Source organism: Varroa jacobsoni, unplaced genomic scaffold, assembly GCF_002532875.2.
Source record: "Varroa jacobsoni isolate VJ856 unplaced genomic scaffold, vjacob_1.0 scaffold_354, whole genome shotgun sequence".
Classification (NCBI taxonomy): Eukaryota; Metazoa; Arthropoda; class Arachnida; order Mesostigmata; family Varroidae; genus Varroa; species Varroa jacobsoni.
The window spans coordinates 31,925-51,750 of record NW_019213256.1 but is presented as its reverse complement, the minus strand read 5'-3'; the positions used below and the strand labels follow the sequence as shown (position 1 = coordinate 51,750).

Genomic DNA, 19,826 nt, shown 5'->3' with positions numbered 1-19,826 from the left:
TTGGTATTGAAAATATATATTTTTACTAGAAGACATACAAATCTATTATTGCAAGTTTCATGATGCCCATTAAACGATCACTTGCTAATAAAACCATGTTAGATCACCTACTTTATGTTTAGGTTAGCTTGAATTAGTAGGCAAGCAGAGTGCGCATAGCCGTAAAATGGTTCAGTCGTACCTAGCTTACAGGAATCCTGACAGAGAAAAGCTGCAATACGTAACGGTTTTGGGTCGTTGTAGAGCCATGTTGGTCAGAACAAAGTGCTTGACTAAACTTCAACAGGTGGGCCAATAATAATTACAATCAATCATCGCCAGTGGCATGAACGCCACCAGGATGCGGCCAGCAATTAGCACGTCAGCCGATAAGTCCAATCGCTATGTTTCTTTGCTTAAAAATACCGGGTTATTGTCTTTCGAAATCACATTCTGCTTAAGGGGGTTTCAATAACGAACTTTGTTTCAAAATAAACACAGCAAGAACATCATTTTTGTTATGTTTATTTTGCTTGTGGTCATGTTTTAAGCGTCACTAGGCCGCCACGATTCGGAAATTTGGAAGAAATGAAATTGCGATAATGATCAATTCTTGCTTGGCAAAATGATAGGTGATAACATTTCGCGCGATGCAATTTTGTGATTTGCAGCCGCTTCGTCAACCCCAACACGATGACAGGTAGGCCAACCTTGCTATCACTGAATACAAGCCTTGCGTATTTTATTAGGACAATTGATCATTTGTGGCTATTGATTCCACTTCAATCAAGTTTTAAGCTGGGAACGAGATGCTAAAGTCGTTTGAGTAAATAATACATTTTCTCAATAACAATTGGAAGCGTCATGTTCCTACATGCAATCAAATGACGGAATCGAAGACCCCGAAAATGTTTTTACGCTTTCCACGACAGATTTAATTCTTGCACTATCAGGTTTGTATTTTTTTGTGTTTTACAGAATGAATGCAATAAATAAAAAATAAGTACGACATTTTGGGACGGTTCAATCTCAAAGTGTCGTACATATACTCGTCGGTCTGCATACATTGTGCGAAATCTTTACGATGTGTAAGCATTGTTAAGTTTTGTAGCCATATTTTAAGGTAACGGCGGCCGATAGGAATATGACCGTAATTCAAACAGAGTACATTTTTATATATTCAATAGGTTTTAGATATTCATATGTTGAAATTAACTGGATAACTTACTCTTGCAGTACGTGTTGTATCTAAGAGCATTTATTTGCGGACCCTTTATTAGCACGTCTTACCCATCGTTCACAGATTTTGTCTCGCATGAGAAATCTGTCCGGACGCATTATGGATTAGTTCTACATAGATATCGTATTGGTATCTGGACATCTGGAAGATTTTGTTGATCTTCTTAAAAAATATCTATTTGTACACGAGGATGATAGCCATGATTTGATATATTAGACCGTTAAAGAACTAACTTTGATTGGATAGATGTCTCTTATCAAAGCAATACGCTACTAAATGTCAATGATTATTTGCTTTTATGTTGCTATGAGGCCGAGCGTACACAGCTATTGTATTCAGGCTCAATAGGGCTCCAGAGTCGGGAGCTATGAGACACTTTATGAGGCCAAGAACCTATGTATGGAGTTCCTAAACTTGGCATACTATGTACTGTATAAAAAGCCCAAGAGCCTTTTGATAGTATCCGTTACTATTCCATAATACAATTTTTAGTACAGAAATTCAAGGGGAATGTATTACAAAACACAAGAGCCTTACTAGGTTTCGCAGAGAGGTATATGATCTGTATTAGGTTGCAGTGATCGTTTATCCGTTGCGATTTGAATGACTGTGACCCGGTACCACCCTTTTTCTTTTATCATTCAAGCAATAAAAAAGTACGAGAGCTTAACGAGCCACAGTAATGGCTTTGATAACTGTAGTATAATCATTAAAAACAAACCTCTTGTGGTTTTAACCATAACACATATTCACTCTCTTTATTAGATGTGAATACGAATTTATCACAAAAACCTGCTAATTATATATATATATATATACATATAAAACGAAAACATTAAGCGTTCGTTCTAAACAAATCGTTGTATATGTATACATATATATCTATGTACATATATATAACATCAGCCTTCTATATGTGAGTCTAATACTATTTCGCTTTGGCATCGTATAACGTCTGTATATTACATTGCTTAGGTGTTGTTATAGGAGTGTATACAATTTAACACTACGTCCGTGTTGGGATATTGGTCTTAATAGATGTACAAGTGACATGAAAATGATGACTAAGCAAACTTAGAATAACCTGCAATGCTTACATTTTAAACAACTGCCAGTTCAATCCCTGCTGTGTGATTTCACCTTCTGCATGAAGAGCTGTCACAATTCCTTCCTGTATGAAGTCCTATTTAATGGCCTATAGTGATTACTACTTCTTGCAACTGAAAAACAGTTGCAATTACTATCTTGTCTATGGTCCACATGCTTCATCCCATCAGGAACTTCCACTGGACCTTCAATACGTGTCGCGAATTCCTATAAAAATGTTCACACAAAGGGTATTTGTCATATGTGAATTGAAACTTCGAGCGCAGGTCTGCGGAGCGGATAAAAATAATGTATGTCAGTCATCGGTCTCCGTGTCCGCTCTCAGCTTCATAACAATGTATTCATCGTGTGGTTACTCATAGCAACTGTAACGTATTAAGTGGTCGATTTCTGCGTTATTCAAGTCCCTAGATATTGGCGGTGGCTAGTTTCCGACCGCTTACAACAATAAGCTAGCGAAGACGTCTGCTATTCCCCATAAGCATTGCTTTAGACGACTGGCTTAGTTTCAATATACTGCTACTAGTGGTAGCTTCATTTCCCTATTCCAAATCACACATTTAAGATACTGCACCTTTATATCAAGTTCCCAAAAATAAATTTCATCAATGAAGTACAAATATTAATAGTTGTTTCCCCTTATAACAGTGAATAACATAAGCATATACATAAATACACAGTAAGAAGGACTAGGCTGCTAGGATTTGCCTATTTTTATTACTTTTTGACCGTGAGGTTGAAATAAAAGTTTCTTGACAGTTGGATAGTTTCACTTCACATTTGTTAGAGTAGCAAAAGTAAACACATTTTTAACAGGTATTTTTTAGAGATTTAGTAGATTTTTCGTTATTTCTTCATAAGCACACTACGGAGTATTTGAATATATTAAACATTTTCGCATCTCCTGCTGCATTAGCCAATGTGAAATGGAGTCTGACATAAAGAATGCTTGCCTCACTCTGTATATGTATGTATATAGGTATCCGAAGTAGCGGTTCTGTTGCATGTTATATATATATACGTGGCGGGCACGTGTGAGGTAAGACTTTTCTTGCACTTTATTTCCCAAACTGTATCTAAATAAAACAGATATTTCAACGAATTTCTCTACGTGTCATTTTTGGAGTTCGTGTTTATTCAATATATAACTACCATCCTTCGTGATTACAGCTTCGATTCGGAAGCTAAGCTCACAAATCATCTTCCAAATACTTCTTCTATATTTTGTAAAAAAATTGGGCTGATAATAGGCCAACTGTTCAAAAATAAAAAGGCTCAAAATACCCAAGAAGTTCAAAGGCGCAAAAAAACAAAAAGTCTCAAAAAGACTCACCAGTAGAGCTCATTTGAAATATCTAATTGCTACTTATTTTCTTCTCTAAAATAGCTTTTAGTTGTATCAAAAATGTTTTTGCAGTTACTTTTTGATTGTTTCAAATTCAAATTCTATTGGAGACCTCTTAGTTTAACTCATGAGAGCCTTTCTCAGATTTATGTAGACCGTTATGTTTTCAATAACTTTTCAATCTCAGTCGGGATCCATCCGCTACGAAAAGACCAGATAATAACTGACCTTCCCTCTAGTTCTAAAGACGACGTTCTGATTTTTTATTCTAGAACGAAGTGGCTTGCCCTTGGTACCAAGAGTAGATGAATACATGCTTGGTACGACCTAGAACTCGCCAGAAGTTACCTAGTTTGAGCGCACCACCTCTAGTATATATATATATAACACCTTATTATATATATAACAAGAAATACGATACCAAATAATTATTAGAGAAATATAATTATATTAAACTTACCAGAAGCAATTGTACGTAATAACAATAGATTAGATGTGGTAGCAAATGGTCGTTGACCAACTGTCGTCCATTGCGTGCCACCTGTGCGCAGTGCTTTTCGTTGTTGAGACAAAAACGGATCTTATCCATTAGGTCCGAAAGGTCTGGCCGGACGCCAATAAAGTTTACATTCTCCTCGAGTAGATGGTAAAAATGTTCGTAAAATGGCGTCGGATGTGTCTTAAAGACAGTGCTGCCTCCAGCCAGAAGGAAAGGTAACCTGTATGCAGCCACTGTACCATCCACATTGACCTGATACTTGTGCTAAAAAAAAAAAAAAAAAAAAAGCATTAACAACAGCCGAGTTGACCGATTTGGCCGTAGGTTAAGCACACGAATAATCCATGCAAAGACGTCGGAAAAGAAGGAAGCACTTACTATTTATTCGAACGTTTTTAAAATTGAAATACACAACTTAAGTTACGCATGCTTTAAAGTTCCATTAATTCATTTTTTTAAATACCCGAAATGTGCTAAAGAAAATTAATTACAATCTAGGACTCACTACTAATATACTCAAAGCGATTTTGATTGACTATTAAGGAGGAATGACGAAAAATACCAATATGGTATCGGTTATTCTCCTATCGGTTGAACAAACCTTTTTGCAGATTGCATGGGTTTGTCTAAATTAAATCAGGTAGTGGCTTTTTATGAAGCTACATCTAAGTGGCGCTTTAAATTTTTTACATATGATCTATACACAAATATGCGTACATATTTATATAATTTCGAACTTCTTCCGAGTACGTAATGCTATAAAAATTCTCCTCTATCGAATTATCGGTTCTCAGATAGCCATTAGCACCTGTGAAACTACATAATATTGTTTAGAGCTTTTTTATGATTGTTTACTTCCCTCTTGGTGGGTATGCCGACTATACGATGGACAAGTCACTTCAAATTATCGCACATGTAGGGTGTTAGGCATCGATTAGTATTTTTTTGGACTTGTTGCCGCTGGTTTCCCGAATGTGCTTGTCCGAAGCCGATAATGTTGAGGAAAAGATCTTTTTAAAAGGGACAAAAATAAAATATGGTAACCGTGAGCGGATTTATTCAGCATCTTCATACTGGATAGATCCCGTTAGCAATAAGAGTCTCCTTTTCTGCCCAGCATCAACGATATACATTCTTATTACATGCCTTTATGCAGCTTCGCGAAAAGTCCAAAAGAGGTTACTGTAAGGTCAACCGCAAAAAACATGACGTCCCAGCTTGAAAAAGCTCGAATATTGGTCAAAATAACTTAAAAAGCAATTTCCTGGAGTGTTGGATTTTTGTACAGGAATTAATCAAAGAAAAGTATGTATAGCCTATGGGGCTGTCTGGATTAAGTTAACCGATCGTGTTTTTCAGAATTTTAGGTCTTTTCGCATCTTTCGAACATTTTTGTGTACTTCAGCCTGATAAAATTTAATTTTTCTAAATTTTTTGTGTAAGCGTACTTACACGTCGATATTGTATTAACCAATATATGCTAACGCATGGTTACCACTAGAAAGTTATTTACGGATTGAAGACGGAATATTTTGAAAATGATTGATGAATAAATTAGGTTTTGAATTGATGCTGTACTCGAGGTTACCTTGACTAAAAATCGTCGTGATAAATGTCGCTTTTAATACATGCAGGAAATTTTGTTTTTGAAGCAGACCTGATTTTGTGTATGAGACTGTGGCTCTATAAACAATTCATGAGACAAAATCCGGCCTTAGACCTAATACCATGCATGGGATGCAATTTCGTTCAAAAAATTTAGGTGCTGGAAACACGAAAACAGATCATCTGTTACCCGGAAGCATTGAATATTAAAAAAAAAAATAAAATATTAGGCTTATCCACAGTGTAGTTAATGCTAAGTAGTACTTTGTATTGTGTTGAAGCTGATCCTTGTCAGCAGGATGAAGCGCTATCGAGCTACCTGACTGTTTTTTATATGTTAATACCTCCACCGAGTAAGAAGCCTGCATGCACTAAACATTTGCTATAAAACTCTCATAATGTCCTCTGATGCTTTACCTGAAAGAAATTGAAGAAACTCACGTGGGGAGTTTTGCCCCCGAATTTGCTCATTTGGTCGCGGAAGAAAAAGAAATTTGTTATCGACGCATTGAGCAAATGAGGCTCGTTTTGAGATAGTTTTACTAGCTGCAGTCTTTCTTCGCGAGAATCCCGACCCCGCCAAAACGCACTCGGCAAACGACTCTCAAACGGATGACTTGTTCGATCCTGTACGTCAACGTCATAGACGATTTATATGTCTTAAAAGACAAATACGCAATTTTTCGTTGCTCCCATCAAATTTCCGTGAATCAGCTTCTGAAGTTGTATAACTTACGATATATATATATATATATAAACATTTAGCCAATTACGTTTGGAGTTTAACGTTAAAACGAGCACAATGGTAAGTCGCTGGCTCAGCGAATCTATTGATTCGCGAGCCAGCGACTTATGCGAACTGACGCGATGTGTTTAATTTGCACTTACAGGTCACTAACCTGTACAGAAAATATATCGAGGGCCACGCGACGCATCATGTGGACCGAAGCCTCGACCAATTCATAAGTTGGCATTACTACGTCACGAGTATCTTCAGAGCCGCACCAAGAGAGGATCGGAATTTGAGGCGAATATCGCTGTTCGTCCTGTTTTGCGAGTGGATAATCTCCGAGATTCACTATGAAGTCTACATCAGGCAGTTTTACCTGCGGGCAGCAAACGACAATAATCTATTCCCTGATCACTTTCCGAAACGTGTCATGTTGGCGTCATGCGAACTTCATGGATATCCTTTTAGCTGTGGGCTGCTCTTTTGTTGGCGTACGTAATAGTACCTGGCGTACATCAAGGTCCATTGCTAGGAGAATTCATATGCAAAAAAATACTTTTACTTGGAAATTGTACTGCATATATATATATATATATATATATATATTAGCGTTTATATTTTCTACAAACGCTCTCAAAGGGACAGACCTTTCGGACGAGGCTAGTGAGGATGGCGTCTACGAACATGGTGAATCCCACGTACTCGCCCATACATTTTCGGTAAATGCGATTTTGCTTAATGATATAGTTGCAGACGGACACAGAATAGGGCAGGTCGTAAAAGGTTTGCATTACCTGTTGGTCAGTGCAGATCGCAACACGAACCTGACGAGTCACTCCCAAAAGACCAAGGCATGAACGATTGTAATGCTGGTGTCATAAATAAAATACGTCTGTGTTTGTAATTTTAGTGAAGAGATACCAGTAGGCCGTTTACAAGGACAATGAATCCTTTCCTTTTTATGTTAAGACAATAAAGATGTCGAGATTTTCCAGTATAAACTCTACCTTACGATTGTATTCCGGCCGAATTATGGGGAACGGTTTGAGGTCTGTGAGAATCTGGGGGCTTATTGGCGGGCAACGGGCCTGGTCCATTAACCACCTCTGAGTTCCTGATGGACAATCGCATTCTTCAGAGTAGATAGGCCCTACAATTTAAGAAAGAACAAGATTTTTCCGTAGTAAGGAATACTTACTTGAATGAAAAAAAAGGATACGTATTTTTTTTAAGTACCGATACGACAACCGTTGGTTTTCAGTCTTAAAATGGTTATCCTCGAAATATACTTCTGCAAAGTAAATGCATTTTGTCACTTGTTTTGAGGAATGTTAAATGATGATTCAAGCGGTGTACAGGATAGTTTTAAGTGGAACTTGCTAACAGTCATATAGATCAGAGGCACGCAATTCTATGTTATAGGAAACTAAGAGGTAACTAATTTAGTACCGGCGCGTAATTGTCTTACAAAATCATATTATTTCTAGGTATAAAATTTCAAACAAAATAGTCTAGATCGTATTGACAGCATGTTGTCGCCGTTTGCATCATCTATAATCCCTACGTGCAACGTATTTCCTTCAAATACCTGCATGAACTATGCAGATACATCCTTGACTTACAGGAGAATTGAGAAGCGTATGACGGGGTTCTTTAACACAATGCACGCAGCAGAAGCGCTTCTGGTAAGTCGATGAAGCTGGATCTGATTTTTTAGCCCATTTGAAAATTTAAAATGCATAGAAAACAAATTGGTGTTATTTCTCATTTAGTCCCCCCGCCCCATTCATGTAGCTTCTTCACGCTTAGAGCTAGCCGCAGTGATTATGTTCAGCATTACTGCTATATTCTTACTTGTTATCGTCGATGCTTTCAGAGCAAGCTAACTACCCCCGCGCTGCTGGTTGGGGTTTGGAAAGATAACGGAGGCAAATATATTAATCCCATGTTATACGTATACAGGCTTGTCGATGGTGTTTACTGCCAACATGAAGAGAAATACTATATCAGAAAGGCAAATTTTGTTGTTGCCCTACCTTACGCTTATGAAGCACATAGAAGGCAACGAAATGGACTGGTCAGGTCCATAAAATGGGCCATTCGAAAATGGTGTTTATTTCTATAGCGACGGTACTTACATGGATACCGTTTTACTGATAGCCAAACTCCAAACATTGAAATATTAAATGCCGAAAGCTTAATGCAGGCCAATGAAAAACCAATGAGGCGAAACGTGAGAAATGATGAAGCTACGGGAAAAGAATGGTTTATGGATAGATGATTTGGAATGATGATAGTTTTTCTGTAGACGATTGGTCCCTAACAGAAGTAGGCCTCAGTACAGGTAACGTTCCATAATGCAATCAAGACTACAATAACTTATTGTTCAAAGTAACTTCGTAAAATCGGAAATCTTTCCAATAATCAGGTACCCGTTGTTAAGCAGTCTGGCATCTAACGCAGCTTATGCAATGTAACTTCTGAAATCGTCGTTTTTATTTTTGATTGTGTTTTCGTCACATGCCCTCAATTGATAATATGGCTATTGGCGTTGGCGTTACAAATCCTGAATTCTTCTGCTTTCGGCTATTAAGATCGTGATAATAATAACGTAGGTGTAAGCTTCTCGTATTATATAATTATAATAATTTGTATACAATTATATAAATATTAAAATTATAACTTGTGCCGTACCAAATATAATACAACTGTCTAAAACGATAATAGCGTGCATCCGAAGAATATTATCTATGCAAACTTCACATGTTTCAATCAAGATTTCACAAAGAGATATTAAAAAAGATGTTTGTAGCTATTCAATATAGCTAACTACGTTTACATGATTGCTGTATTATAATGGTAACACGTATCATTGTCTGGAGTTATTTAGCAGTCCGAAAAGTTTAAATAACTTTCTTAATAAACCAATGAGATGTGTGTAACATGAACTGGAATCGACAGTTTAGAGTAACTTTCGATAACATGGACCTTAGAATAAGTCCACAGAAATTAAGGCAAAAAAAGTTGATTAGAACGGTTTAGCATTGTTTCCCTCTCATCCAAAAATCGAAATCTCGCGCGCGCTATTGCCGATTTACGAGTACGAAAGTAGTACCGTTCGTTTTGCAACGCTTCACGATAGTCTAGCATCGCCGGTGTACCCAAGCTGTGCACAGAGGGCGCGCGAAGCGTCTTCCGAGACATTCGTCTCACGTTTTTCGCACAAGATTTTTATAGAATCCTACAGCCTAGCAAGTTGGGATCGTTTGAAGGTTATGCAGCTGGTCGATGTGAGGAAGGTACTACATAGTAAAACAGTGCTAGTAATGTCTCGTTGATGTTTAACATCTAAGACCTTTGTTAATCGGGTACTGGTCGCTCTGTATATTGAACGTCATATGCACGCCAGGTTAATAAGGCATTTTGACTAAGTTGTTACCGAACATGCTGCTCCTTGGTAACGTTTGTGGCAAATAAGTCTATCGTTGAAACTCCTACGGGTCCTACGAATGCTGGGCCACGAAAAGCCGTTACGCTTCGCATAGCAAAGTACTATAGCGCTTCCTAAAACGCAGTTGTTTCGACCGATCGATTCTGCCGGTGAAATCACCGGTGACAAATGTTGCCTTTTTTGTCTACTCTGGTTAAACAGCAGCCGAACAGTTTTCGCTACTACTTCGCTAATGCCTCCCGTTCCGGACGGACGAAGGTCACCTGTAGTAACATTGATTCTCTCTCTCTACGTATGTCTAGACGAATGGACAGTGGCTTCATTCAGGACAAGTTATATTGTACCCAGGAAGGCGCTGATTGTAGAATACGACGATACTCTTGCTGGCACAGCTAGTAACATAGATACGAGTGCCGGGCTGATGGCTGCATAGAATTGGGCAGAGCTGGGTGGTAGTAATAAAGGAATGATCTATTAACAATTCTATGGTGTCAGCTTCAGTTTTAATGCCTAAATTGTATACCTAGTTTCCTTCGCCTTCTTTGTGTGGCTCTGCCCAGACACTGGCAAACAGCTGAAATGGTTGTCCATAACAGCGTTGGATGGCAAACAATTCTCCGAAGCCCTGCGCCTCTTGTTGTTTCTTTTGTTCTAAGCTTCATTGCAATCCGTGTTGTAATTGTAGCCGACGAGGTTGTGATTGATCCTTTGTGTGTACGAGCGGTTGGACGAGCTGTCCATGATCGTTTTGGACGTGTGCCATTCTACGACGCTTGCGTTGTTCCGCTTTGCCTTCTCCAGAGGTAGATCTGTATAGAGACAAAGCGGGTGTCTTCTGTGAAGTGAAACAGCCGCTATTCACTAACGCGCAGTATCTTAATTATGTCGCTATTCTATTTTATGGTTGCAACAGACCGGTGCTTCATTGATTTTCTGGAACTTCAGTATCGTTTTTACTGACATCGAGCAATCCCGCCTTTAGTTTCTTGAAAGGGCCGCGAATTTGACTACACTGGCTATTTGGTTTCGTGCATAGCCGACATGTAGAACTGTTTGGTCAGCCTACTTGTTCCCTTTATTCGGCGGTCCGAGCACCTTGTCACCCATAACGAGCGTTGTGTTATTTGAGTTTGATGCCCTTCATACCCCTTTGGATATCCCTATTCAACTGCTGGTCTTCCTCAGAATCAGCATTTATCTATTTATACAACGTTATTAAATGAACGAAACCCTTTATTTAATCTAGTCCCTTCTAGTATAAGATCACACAACTTACAAGGCAGGTGACGTGGTTCAGCACTGCTATTAGCTGATCGGTAACCATTATAACAACCGATACTGAACAGACGAAACAGCGTCACCTGATGCCCAATTCAGCCGACGCTTCACTTTCACGGCAGCTGTGGAATTGTTCTATGTACAGGCAATACTTCAAATCTAGGTTTCACAACGCATACAGATTTCAAGATTTTATTTTCATTGTGTTTAGGCGCTTTAAGTCATCGAACACTTGCGGCCAGGCATGGCGCCTAGTTGGTGCCCCGAGGGCGCGGATACGTTTCTAGGATTACTGTTAGCAAGTTCTTAGGAATGGCGGCCAGACAACCTGGAGCTGTGCCGTCAGTTGGCCTGCCAACTCGTAGCACTCAGAGTATCAACACACCGCTTTGACCGGACAGAATTTCTATAGGTTTTCTATAGATGTTCAGAAGGTTAATCACAAGTGAAACTCCATGTGGATTGTTAAGTTCACTATCACTGTTTTGTTGGATTCAGTGAGCCGCATAAATAATCTAGCTAGCTGTCAGTATTATCTATTAGCAGCAGTAGCATTTTACACCGATCTCGCAGATTTTTTTTCTCTGACCGTCATCGGGCCCCAGCAACGAAAACCTTTGGCCACTCGTTGGCTTTAGCGCGTGCAATGGACCTGTGTCCTCCCCTTGTTTTGTATGCTATTCGTACGCACACAGTTACAAGAGCATGTTTTTACGATATATTGTCACGCAGTCATCTTTGTGGTCTACTTAACAAAGGTTTATAAATTTCATTCTACCGATAGTTGTGCATCGTCAAACAACCTTCTACCACCCTACATTTGCGGGCGAGAAACTAAGTACTGCACTTTACTCCACAACATACCATTTCATACCCGCGGGAGACAACAAAATGTTCTCAAACGTAACGAGCAATCAATGGATCAATTTAGTTTGTAATGTAAATTGTTAAATGTTTTGCTTACATTATATAGCAATGTTTTGCATTTTTCAATGCAAAGCCATCAGGTAAACTATATGAAAGCTGTTAGTCGATATTAGTGAGACACAAGTGGGTCTTAATAATATCAATATTCGCCTTTATAAACCGGTAACCTTCAACCCGTTACCTAGGCATAGCCAAAAATAATTGAACAAACAACACATTGGCTTAAGTGAGATATTCAAGGGACGTACACTGATACATTTCGTTCGGCAATAGTGTTTCTCATTAGCATTAAACTGCTAAATTAACTTGTAAAAAAAATTCTAGTACAAGCGCAAAGGACTCTTTCAGCATTAGTACTTTTGCTGTGACGGCACTGATAGGTACGTATCCTGTCTACATGAATACTTCTTAGCTAGAGAATCGAACTATTTACAAACAGTTATCTACAAGTCATATTAATATTTTTATAGGCGGGCCAATGTGTAAATACCGTTGATGGTTTCGCTGGCTAGACGTTGTCGTTTGTAGAAAACGTTGAATACAATATTGCCCGGGTACGAGTTGTGAGGGCGGTAGCGATAGAGAAAGCTGGTGTTTCCTTCCGCTGTTCGAAGCAAATCGGCTTGGAACTGTTTTATTGAACCTGACGATGCGTCACGGAACTCAACGAATAGGTCAGACGGTGAAACCTCAGGCAAACTGAAATGAACGTTTCGTACATGCTCGCTAACTGAATGGGGAGTAGCTGCGAGAAACCATAACCGCCGTCTTAACTTTGGTACGAGAAAACCTCCTGTTGCGCCAAAACATTTGTGGTGCTCAGGAGAGCATGTGGTGCTTTTTTTATTGCCCATGTACATTTACATCTAGGTGAATTCCCAATCATGATAGATGAGGCACTTCTAGAATGGTACATACTAATTTAAAAACAAATTATTACCTGTTGCCATTCTTGTTTTGGATTTTAATAAATATATATCTGACGGGCAAGGTAAAGTCGCCTCGTAACCCTGGGCCCCAGACAATCGCGCGCAAGGGCGGTTCACGCTCCGCAAAAGTCACCGAAGCCAACAGGGCATAGAGTAGCTGTACGGAACACATCGCAACCTGCCGCGTACTCATCGGAAAACTCGGTCCACGAGCCAACCGCGATGGTAGTAGTCAAGCTGATTTGATACCGTTACGCCTGTAATCATAGCGGAATTATTATCACTACATAGTTTAATATAGCTTAACCTGGCCGAAAGTTACGGAACGCGACCTTAACTAACTTGCGCTTTGGGGCATCGCGTTGTCCAAGTACGAGGAAAGTGTTTTTACAAACGGAATCGCTTCTGACACAGAGGATTGTTATCTTTGAGAAAATTACCAGAAAAGAGTAGGTTGCGAAGCCGCGGAACTGAACGTGCACATCCTCTGACCTTTCTTGTAGTAGCATAAAAATCCAAAGGGAGTCTGAAGACGGAAGTCGTGAGGTCGAGGATCAGGCAGGACACAATATTCTAGAATAAGGAGCGAAAGATTGTCACGTAAATAAATAAAAGCCACAAAATCTATTCAGAGCAGAATGCTATAAGCAGTCATACGTATTGACCCTCTATAAACGAACGGCACTTCTTCCTTGACGGTCGACTATTTTGTTTCCTTTTGACATTTTATTTCTGCGGCTCCAATCAACTGGAGCTTAGATTTCGGGATGTTTTTTTGTTCGGCGGCGACTTTCTTTGGCGTCTCGGCCTCAGGCCAATTAGATCGACCTACCTGACACATTGTGACCAGCTGTTTTCAAGAATGCCAGATCATTCTTCCTTAAATCCTCGACCTTAATCCCTAAAGGAACTCCAGAACTAAGTTTCTATTGTACTGTCTATATATATTTGAACAATCGAAAGAGATTTAGAACTCTTTTTAGGTATTTAGAAAAAAAGTTTAGAAGTGTCTCTGTAAAGGACTCCTGCGCTGCGCAGAAAATAATAGTGGACTAATTTTTTATTTATCGTATCTTAATGAGCATATCTGATGGAACTTTCCTAAGAGAGCTATAATTTTGAGAGAGAATTCTATGAATGGAGGCTGTCAAGCTAAGCAACATCTAAAATTTTTTAACCCACGATGATTCGAGTGCGGAACGAGCGTTGATACCTAGTATGTTCGTGTATGGGCTTTCTATCGACATAAGGAGGAACTAAATGAACCTTCATAAATAGACTAACATACGGACATACTGTAATCAAACTGAGAGTCAATGAGAGATATACTGATCAGTGTTACGGTCCAGGGATGAAAACACGTTCGTCCACTTATTTGTGCGAAGAAGACGGACTAACGCCATTAGTCCTAAAGTGAAATACATGATCGTACTATACATGGAACAAGTTATTAAATCGACAAACTTAAGCTACTTAATTGGGAACGATGTCGACGAAAAATGAGCCTTATTCCCTGTTACTTTCATGTATTGAAATGAATAAAACAGCAAAAACAATTCAACATTAACAGTGAGTGTAGCTATCATGAACGCAGCTTAATCTTACTTGGGCACCAATGACTAAGTTAACATTAAACTAACCAAATGTATTCTTGTACACGTACGCCGATAAATACTTCGTGATTCCTTCCAAGCATCATTCTCAGAGGGCCAATTCCCAATCGTTAGCGACGAGAGCGGCCTACGAGACCTGATTCATCACACCGGCCCAATAAAATGTCCTATGATGCCTAGTGAGCAAGGCGGATTGGAACCTATTTCTTAAAAATATAATTGTATTAATACGTTCACGCTGAGCTATTACGATACACTTAATGTTGAAACTGACTCTAATATGTTTTTAGGTGCCCTTTACTGGACATACCATCACCAAGCTCATGGATGTTTGAGCAGGTGTGGGTTTTCTATGAATCCATTGTAGCCAACGATTGCCTGTTTATCCAGATACAACATCACATAATCACCGGCTGAACTAGTAGAAACTATCGCTCGTATTGACCCAATCTGCTCACCCACATACAAGATGCACGTGAACAACGGGGTCACTAAGGCGATCTGCCGCTGGTGTCGATTGAAGAAGGGAAGAGCTGGCCATTGCCAACGACTAGGGGAAGGCCGCCTTTTCTTACACGCAGCCGGGTGGTGTCACCCTAAAACCGTTGCCGCGCTTTCGAATAGGCCCGCCTTCTGCAACGCCACAAAATTTAGGACAGGCCGTTATGCAACCGAATATAGCTTTAGGCACACTACGCTGCGAGAAAACACATAATTAGCTAAAAATCATCGTTCCTTTTAAATAAAACTCGAAAAAGAAATTCAGTCTGTATACACGTATATAGCAAATGTAGGCGGAGGAGCTCGATATGTCGTTAGTTAGCTAGCTAGCTCCAAAAACCCGGTCGAATTGATCACAGAATGGAAAAGAGTGCGAAAATATCACTTAACAAGAGCGATATCGTAAACAGTAGACCAAATTTGCAAATTCATTTTGTTAAATGCTTGCAACCCTGGTGCCGCCGTGCAAAAAAACGCGCAACAAAACTCAGCCAATGTTGTCTCGAATTTTCTCTTACTATCGAGAGACAATACGACGTAGAACCACAATTTAAAAAAAAAAAATCCAAAACATTAAAAACGTATAGTCATCGTAAAAACGCATGATGTATGTTGATATTTGCAGCTGTTCCCTGCCGGTAACGAGTACTCGGTCTACTTTAAGTGTACCGTTGATGTCAGAGATAAAACTCCCGTCATATCGGTAGCTCAATTGATGTGTGTAAAAACCTTACAATAGTTATTTTGTACTTCGCGGAAGAGGGTTCGGGATCTGACGAAAAACATTTTCAAGCGATGTTATAGTATCTAGTAGATGGTTATGTTTTCCTCTAGCAAAGCCGATAGCCCAACTGAATAAACTGGGTGTGAGTGTGTGGTAAGTAAACAGTGATTACTCGATTATTAATTATATCCAGTATTATATGTATATATATGCACATAAGGGTGAAGTGGGTGTCTCGAGGTAGTGAGAACGGTCTCGCACAACTATGTGCCTGGATAGGCTAGTAAAAAGTAAACGTTACGAAATCTTTCAGAAACGATGAAAGACAACGTATTATCCGTTATGATCAAATAAAACGTGCACAGTAAACTTTTATCGGCAAATCTGACCTCAGCGCTGATCATGATCTGTCTCATACGTTCCATTGCATGGGGCGTAACCTGAGGTCAACTTGAAAGCCCATTTTTGCTTTAGAATAACTGAAAAAGACGAGTCAACAACAAGGGAACATAAACGTTTAGCGCCAATCCTGCTGCTGTGCTTTGACAGCAAAGTCATCGTATCGTATCGATCAGTTGGAAAGTTTCAGCCAGATGTTTATTATTAAAAATGGATAACTATACAACATAGCTAGGCATTTTTTGTTGTTAATTCGCAAGCCGCATCCAGTCTTTTTGGTAGGCAAAACGACCTGCAGAAGAGCATCTGCCCAGAACGTTACGGCTATTAATAAAGTTGTTACCTTGGTTACAAGGGAACGTTTGGTCTGCGTCGTAGCCAAAGGCAAAAGACGAAAGATTTGCGCTTTTATGCTCACTAAATAGAGCTGGCTCAGTAACTCAAGCTTACAAATTCTATTTGCAGCAAAAAGATTTTATTAGTTGACTAATTTAAGAACAACCAGAGAATGAACAGATGAGCTCTGCGACAAAATCACCCGCGATGATGATGAGATCAATCTCGTAAGTGAAAAAATTGAGAGAACTTTTTTTTAAGACGGTGTCGAAGGTGTATGCACACTCAGTTCTTGCCGTGCATCACCTGGAACAATGACATTATTAATCTCCCTTTTAGGCGACCAGAATTGATCGGACAATGAAATATTTTTGGACTGTTGTTTTTAACTTTTTTTTTTTTTTTTTTTACAGTTAAAGGTTTACCTTAAGCATCTTATGAGAACCTAAGCCTTGAAGACTAGACGCTATATCACCAAAGCCCAGCCATAGTTATACCGAATAAAAATTTCATTAAAAAAAGAGTGCAAATATATCAGTAAAGCTGAGAAAACATATGTGTTATTTTACACTTTAATATGAAATCAACACTTTAGAATCATCTGAATATTCTATCTGTGTGCATAGTAAAAGTTAGTAGTAAACTTTTCTAAATTCAGTTTGAATTGAAGCAGACAACTATATTTTACTCAAACTTCTAATATACATAACGCTTATGGATGTTGGATGATTTTCTTCGCTCTTACGTAACCAGACTGACTTCACTTTTACGTAAACAGACTGAACATGTTCTTCAAGGATGGATTGACCCAATTAGTCTACTGTTTTATTTATAGTGAAATGAGCACAGGTTTGACATGTCCTTACGCTGTCTACTTCATTCATCTGGCTCGGTTATGAACAGTGACGCCTTTAGATAGTATCACTTGAATGCCTTTTTTAGCGCTTCTGTAACTCTTTTTGTGAATATAATTCCAAATTCTATTACGGTGACTGTTCCTATAGGTTATGTGAAGATTGAAAACTATATGACGGTGTATTGCAGACGTTGAGCAATATTGATAGTCTGTATCGTTAATGCAAGTTAACGAATATTTTCAGTCATGCGTAACTTCAGTATAAGTGTTGCTATGATCGTATACATAGATTCTACATTGGTAGTAGATATAAAATGTCATCCGTTGCAAAGGTCGTCTAGAGGCCTAGGATACCTGTGTTTGTTCCCGGTTCAATAATCTCATCGGATTATATTGCTAGTAACTCATTCATTTCGTATTTTTCCACCAAACACACCCTTTCATTCTAGTTTCGTGATTCGAGGAAAATACACGCTGTGTTGTTAAGTTCGTAAAACTTTAGACGGCCAAAATCACCTCTAACTAAATTCAGTCCAGCAAGAACATACAACAGAGAACTATATGAGAGTTTCCCGTTATCCATATCTCCGACAAACTGTCACCTTCTTAATCACTGGCTCCATTTTCAATGGGCACCGCTTACGCGAATTTTATAGCGCGACGTAAAACATACCCTTATCCTCTGGCAGTAACAAACGACTGTTCACCTTTTGAATTGGACAACTCGATATTTGTACGGAGACTGATGATGCTAATCGGAGTCCCACAACAATGACTGGTCGTTCAGTTCAACGGCTACCACAGCACCGCCAGCACAAATAGGTAACATTCACAACCGATAAGTTTTACCTGGTCACTATCGCTTTGCTGTTATCGCTGGTGCTCCCCTCACAAGTCTTAAGCACTACTACAATGGTTACAACCAGCTTGTTTGGCCGTTGGCCCGTCAACAAGGCCACCGGAAAGGTCCGACGCGATCTGCTTACTGCTGACGTGTCTGTGTCTCGTTCTACCTCGCTACGATCCAGCAGCCGGTTACGCAGCATCAGTGGGCATCCCTCTGCCTACCTCTCTAGCATTCTGTCGGTCAAACAGTAAGCGGTTGTCGCCCTTTCGGGGTGCAAACAGCAGCAACAGCAGCAGCAGCAGCAGCAGCAGCAGCAGCAGCATCGCTACGAAATTTATCTCGCCCAATGAACGCGCGAGGTATCCGCCGCGCGGGCGGCCAACGGCTACAAAGGCTGTGTCAGGTCCAGCAGTCGCCGGCCTCTGCCTCAGTCAGGGAGACAGCAACGGGACGAAACAAAGCCCGTTCAAACGGGACGAACGGTTGTTCGTTGCGTTGCCTGGTAGTAAAGACGTACTAATATGAAACAGAAAAATGAATACTGGAACACTGCATCGCTGTCCGACACCACAGAAGCATCATCGGGCAATAATAGAAAAGTTAGAGCAGTTAGATCTTTTCGCGGCTCTTTCGCTCCTTCATCGTTGTCGGTTTGCCGTTGTTGTTGTTGTTGTTGCTGCTACTACTGCCTCTACTTTATCTCGGAATCTCTCTTCGTCCCTTACCATTGCTCTCTCCGATTTTGCCTTCCACCCATCATCATCGAACGGTATCTGGCTCCGTGTATTTTTTCCGTTGATGAACTGCGACCCAGAAGATTGTCCGCCTGACGGCGGCCTTGTTCTCGTCTGTAAAAGCCTGGGTCTGTGCAGCCGATACCAGGTGGCATTCACAGAACACCGATGAGGTTGATGAGGTTCGTCTCCACTTTACAATACCTCAACTACATAGAGTGGCGAAACAAAGCTACATGCTGAATTTCAAATTTCCATGGTGTACACATTACGCGTTATAATCTTATGTAGTAAGGTGTTTTTATGTTTTTTTACACTCGAAGATAATGTTTCACCGCAAATGTCTATTACAACCCCCGTAGCTTGAAAGCTGATTCCAATAGACAAAATTTTAGTCCACGAGACAACGCCACCAATAATAATAATTATTATTATTATTATTATAGCATATAAAAGAATGGAAAAATGATTTCGACTGATAAAAAAAATAGAGAGCCTAAGCGAAAAAAGACTTGCAACGAAGAGTAAAATGGAGTAAAAGATGATTTTACTGCCTAGGACAGTTAACATACGACCTACAGACTTTTGTAGGTAAATCGTACTGCGTACATCGTATCGATGAGAAAGACCTTACCGAAAAAATATCTATTGGTGTTGTAAAAAATAAAAGTTAATGTAGTTCCTGGGAAGTGCAATTTAAGTACAGGTATGAAGTCAGTCGAAGAA

At 39.6% G+C, this 19,826-nt stretch overlaps 1 protein-coding gene across 9 annotated transcripts; it reads right to left on the bottom strand.

The window, feature by feature from the left end:
• Positions 1-1,943: 1,943 nt before the first annotated feature.
• Positions 1,944-18,914, bottom strand: LOC111259638 (protein O-glucosyltransferase 2). 9 transcript variants are annotated; one of them, XM_022831796.2, is made up of 10 exons: positions 18,193-18,643; positions 13,531-13,663; positions 13,102-13,347; positions 12,652-12,860; positions 7,513-7,655; positions 7,153-7,329; positions 6,675-6,881; positions 6,217-6,402; positions 4,132-4,434; positions 1,944-2,533 (listed from the first exon to the last, which is right to left on the bottom strand). In XM_022831796.2, exons 3-10 carry the CDS (start codon positions 13,281-13,283, stop codon positions 2,378-2,380), a joined length of 1,563 nt encoding a protein of 520 aa, XP_022687531.1. In that variant the 5' UTR covers positions 13,284-13,347; positions 13,531-13,663; positions 18,193-18,643; the 3' UTR covers positions 1,944-2,377. The 9 variants fall into 9 exon arrangements, with proteins under 9 accessions (XP_022687531.1, XP_022687525.1, XP_022687526.1 ...); XM_022831790.2 differs by having other exon boundaries at positions 6,193-6,402; positions 18,193-18,638; XM_022831791.2 differs by having other exon boundaries at positions 6,193-6,402; positions 18,227-18,638.
• Between the last annotated feature and the right edge of the window lie 912 nt (positions 18,915-19,826).

Excerpts from the sequence above, each read along its gene's own strand:
- LOC111259638 (XM_022831790.2), bottom strand. The coding sequence starts at position 13,283 with ATGAGTACGCGGCAGGTTGCGATGTGTTCCGTACAGCTACTCTATGCC. Across the intron at positions 7,656-12,651 it reads AGCCAGCGAAACCATCAACG|GGCCTATCTACTCTGAAGAA; the intron begins GTATTTACACAT and ends CTTAAATTGTAG. Across the intron at positions 6,882-7,152 it reads TCACTAGCCTCGTCCGAAAG|GTAAAACTGCCTGATGTAGA; the intron begins GTCTGTCCCTTT and ends TGCTGCCCGCAG.